The sequence below is a fragment of the Eurypyga helias genome, unplaced genomic scaffold, assembly GCF_000690775.1.
Source record: "Eurypyga helias isolate BGI_N326 unplaced genomic scaffold, ASM69077v1 scaffold20697, whole genome shotgun sequence".
Lineage (NCBI taxonomy): Eukaryota > Metazoa > Chordata > Aves > Eurypygiformes > Eurypygidae > Eurypyga > Eurypyga helias.
The window spans coordinates 2078-6919 of record NW_010261401.1 but is presented as its reverse complement, the minus strand read 5'-3'; the positions used below and the strand labels follow the sequence as shown (position 1 = coordinate 6919).

Genomic DNA, 4842 nt, shown 5'->3' with positions numbered 1-4842 from the left:
CCCCCGCCATTCACCCAGACCACTCTGCAGCTGGGACTGAGCACTGGTGTTGCGACAGCGCTGGACAAAACCCGCTTCGGGGAGCTGGTTACAAACGCCCCAGCACTCGCGGCTGGAGAGTTAACCACCCTTGAGAAAAAAAACAGCGAAGGGCGTTTGTTCAAAGGGGAGAGAGCTGGTTTGCAGCTCTGTCCATCTGGCCCGCAGCCTTCCAACACCAAGTTCATTTCCCTTCCGCTTGGTACTTCCCAGGCGGGACAAACACGGCAGCAGAAAAGCAAACAGCCCAGTCGGGCACCCTCTGCATTCCCACGGCACTGGCTGCATGGGAAAGGCAAGCGGCGCTTCGAAACCCGCTTTCCCACCCACAGCACGCGGACTGGCGAGGGGCAATCCACAGCTGCAGGAACGCAAACAAACGCAGAGCCACAAAGCGGGCGGCCAAAACCTAACAGAAACTGCAGCAGCCTTTTTCCTGCCTCAACTCCTGCCCTCTCACCACCTTCCCCAGCACCTGGGAAGACACCTTCTCCGAGCTATCAAGCAGGGGGTTTTCTCCGAGGGCGGTATTTCGTGAGCCAGCCAGGCAGGCAGCTGGAGATGCAAACCCTTTGCTAGACCCAAAACCCTCCCCAAGCCTGCTCCCAGCACACCGCACAAGGATGGTGGCGGCACGTTACCTAAGGGACGGCGCAGCCGGAATAACCCTCTGCAGCCAGAGCAATCCCATCCAGTTTCCTGTGAACGCAGCTTGCAAAGCCGGCTAACAGCGAGATTAAAAAACCTGCTGGTTAAAATCCAGCCCTGGGTCTTGGCACTCAGGGTTGCACCCGGAGCTGAGCACCCTCAGGAGCAAGACCGGAGCTCCGGGAGCACCAAAAGGGTGGCAGGTGACTGACCTTGTCCCAGGCAAGTGGTGGCAGCTCAACCCCAAGAGAAGAGGCAGTGGGAAGGGACAGGAGGGACACACAAAGGCAGCACTCTCCTACCTGCCCAGCGGAGTACAGACGTTCAATGGCAATGGAAAAAGAGGAGGCTGAACTACTCTCCCTGGGAAACTCGTAGTAGTCCATACCACCATAAAAGCAGGCTGAAGGTCAAGGCAGGGGTGTTACTCTCTCTTGTACACTCGTGTAACACAAAGCCCTGAAAGTTCAGCTCTAGCAGCACATGTCAGAGGTTGCGTACGTGATCTAACCCCGTATTTCTTACAACAACCTTCCAAACCAGCTCAGTCGCGGCGCCCAGCTTCCCATCCCGAATTCCATACACCTCGCCTGGATCTTGCGGCTTTCCCAATGAAATACATTGGCCTGCTCAGCATATCAGCACGCTGAAGGCAGCACAAGCGATGTTGGAGCAGCCTGGAGAGAAACGTCGCGTGTTCATGGCCTGCAGAGACAGGAACCTGAAACAGGCGAAGCTGGAACCCGCAGCAAAGACGCTCCGTGGCTGGAAACGCAGAGCTCTGACACACGTGCGACCCAGCGCCTGCAAGGCTGTCACCTCCTGGGAGCTCCCACATCCCAGAGGCTTTTCCAGGGCTCTCCTTCATTATTTCTGAGCAGCAAACCCTGCAGCAGGCTGGACCTGCGCGTGGCTCAGCCAAGGGCAGGAATTTTTCCAGTGGTGACACCTTGCAAGTCGCAGGGAGCATCCCATTCCTCTGCCTCAGAGAGCGGAGCACGCGGGGCAGGGGACAGGCACGGGGCTGGCCGCTTTGGAATAGGATCCCTGTGTTCACCGAAGGCAGATGGAAAGGTCAGAGGCTTGCCCAACAGAAACAACAGATTTCATGGGAAGGAAAAAACATTCCAGCTGGTAAACACATCAGAAGAAGTGAGCGCAAGGTGCTTGTGCCCTGCAAGTCTGGGTAACGGTGCCGCTCTCCCAGAGAGCTGCTGCTTACTCACACGCCGGCTTTGAATCCCTCCCCATCAACTACATCCTCTGGCCGGCCGTTACGTTGGTTTCTCCTCTCGGACCAGGATACCAGGAGTGGGGAAAGCTGAAATCGCTCAACAGCCACTGGCCTTGTGCAATCGGAGGCGGAGAGGCTGAGAGGCATTGCTTCAGCTCCTCGTACAAAACCCACTGCCAAAATCCAGCCTCCTAAACCAGCTCTCCCAGCAAACTGCTTTGTGTTAGTGTGGTAGGAGAACAAATGGGACTTTTTTTCTCCCCAAAAGGCTGCCATAGCCTTGTCCACCAGCAGATCCAGAGCCGATTCTGAGAAATGCCTCCCCTGGGTATAGAGAGACAAACATCGGCTTAGGTAGCCACAGAATCCAATCCCCTCGCCCCTCGTGGGCGATGAACCTCGTACCCCAACCAGACCTATGCCAAGAAATTAGGAATTTCCGAAGAGATAAACCTTGAAATACACCAGTAACCCAAGAAATGCACTGCTGCGCTCAGCAGAACCACAGCACGTGTCTTTGTGCGCTCGCCAAACAGCGGCAAAGCCCTCAGAGGGCAACCAAAACATGCAGCGTTGGAGCTGCAAGCCTTCGCAGACTTCTCAAAGCACCTGAGAGCCCCTGGTGTCTTCGTGGCTCACTCAGGAGCCGTCCCTGCGAGACTGCTGCTAGCTGCAGCTTCCGGAGGTCTGGCAAACCTGGTCCCTGCAGAGAAGGGGCAGAGGCCAAGGGGAGCAGTGTGCGTGTGCCGATGTCGATCCCTGCTGCCTGCTCCCCGAAGCGACTGCGGATGTGGCCTGGAGCAAACACGAGCGAGAGGAAATACCCTGGCAAAGATAAAAACCCCTGTGGTCTTAGACCCAGCGAGGTGCGCCTTGGCGGGAAGGCAAGTCGCTATTCGGCTGTTTTTACATCTCCAGAACTGGTACCTTTGTGTCGCAGCGGCTGGGCTAAATGAATCCACCCAGCCAGGGATGAGTGCATTCTCCCCAGATGCTCCACTCCCGCACCACCTGCTTCTCTCCAGGACACGGGGGCACTAAGCCATCCCCAAATCTACCCTCCATCTAGGGGAAACATTGCAAGGCAGAGCTCAGGAAGCCTGTGAGACTGCAAAGGCATCTCACGGGAACAGAGCTGAAAATCTGACCTGGAGACAAGCAGAAAACTCCCTGTGGGGAAGGGGAAACCGTCCCAAAGTCACACATAAACAGAGCAGAGCCAGAGCTTCTGGCAAGAACTCCTGCAACATCGGCAAAAAGCATCGCTCCACCTGACTGACATGCACCAAGGATCAGCTGCTCCAGAGTTCATGGGAATGTGCGTCCTTCAAAGCTAATAGAAAATCCTGAAAAACAGAGAAGAGCCCCAAAAATCTTGGATTCTGATCTCTTTTCTGACTTCCCATTTAGCTCCTGGAATTGCCAACAAAGAGCAGCGTTTTAAGGACTTTGCATTTTCGCCACCAACTCACAAGCACGACGACAGCAATAAACCCCTCCTTAACACAGCGCCACGTCTGGGAGGGCACGGAAATCCAACCAGAGAATATAAAACATCTACACCATCAGCTTCGGCACGGACCAGGTCACCTGTGACACCTCCCAGCTCCCAGGAGATGCTTGGCCAAGGGCGGATATGAAGCTGTTGGCATTTCTAGCCTGCTCATCAGGGCCAGAGTTCGACTGGGAGGCACCAGGAGGGAGCTCTCACCCCATTGCGTCCACACACCACAGTCTGCTGCAAGAAAACAAGCACTAGAGCGAACAAGGGTCCTGGGAGAGGATGCCCTGAAAGCGGTGAATGCACACTGAGCCATCACATGCCCATCTCCAGCTTTCTGCCTCAATAAAGTCCTAATTCTTTAAAAAAGAATAAGGGTTAGGCATCAGTTTGCACAGTCATTTGTGCTGGAGCACAGCCCTCTCAGCAGAAAGGATGGTGAGGGAGCACTGGATGGGAAAGGGGAACAGGAACCGTCGCAAGAGAGAAGCGGTGAGCTCCACGGGCAGCATCACGCTGCCCATGTCATCAGAGCAGACAGCACTGCCCTCGGAATTAATCTGTATCTCCCCGGGAGGACAAGCCGCAGATGGGAAACCAACACCACGCTCCCAATTCCCTTGGATGTGTGCTGGAATTGAAGCAGGGACCCAGCTCGCTACTGCTGAGCTCTCCCGACCTCTCCTGAAGCCACCAAGGGCAGCAGCCTCTCCACCTCTCCGGCTGCAGGATTTACCGGGTGTCTGAATTACACGTTCTGCCTCTCGCTGCGGTCGGGGCCTGATCTCACACGCTGCGGTCAGTGGCACAGCTGCTGCCAATCTCTGAGATATGGGTGAATCACAGAATCACAGAATGGTTTGGGTTGGAAGGGACCTTAAAGCCCACCCAGTCCCACCCCCTGCCATGGGCAGGGACCCCTTCCACTAGACCAGGTTGCTCCAAGTATCCAGATCGGGCACTTGGGTATCGCGCAGAGAAACCCACAGGCTTGTAAATACCCTCTCCAACCCCACCTCTTCTAGCTGTGCTCCATCCCTTCTCTATTTCTAGGAAAATAAGAGAGAAACAGTCCTGTTCACTGAGGTTTGAGGGATTCGCTTGGAACTGAAGCGCTTTTTTTGCTGTCGATTTGTACGGAATTTATTCATCGCTTGTGCTCTCATCTCCCACTCCTGAAATTCAGAAACACCCTGGAGAAACTGAAGTCACAGCCAGGTAAAGTCACCGGTCTCCATGGCACAAACCCTGCCCAGGGCCACTCCGTGAAAATAAGGCCTTTTGCTGCTGCTGCCACTCAAAGCCTGACAGCACAACCAGGTATCTCAGCCTTCCGTGGTGGTTTGTCCCAGTTTACCCAGTCTGGAGGTGGAGTTTAGTCCTGGCCGTCTTCTGCATAACTCCTAAGAGCCCACACATT

At 55.2% G+C, this 4842-nt stretch overlaps 1 protein-coding gene across 1 annotated transcript in view; it reads right to left on the bottom strand.

Annotated features, from left to right (window-relative positions):
• Positions 1-1073, bottom strand: part of PLEKHM2 (pleckstrin homology domain containing, family M (with RUN domain) member 2) — a gene marked incomplete at its 3' end in the record, with an annotated part of 17710 nt that extends 16637 nt beyond the window's left edge. The window contains exon 1 of the mRNA XM_010155371.1: positions 990-1073. Coding sequence (XP_010153673.1) covers positions 990-1073 — 84 coding nt within the window. The remainder of the gene's footprint in view (positions 1-989) is intronic.
• Between the last annotated feature and the right edge of the window lie 3769 nt (positions 1074-4842).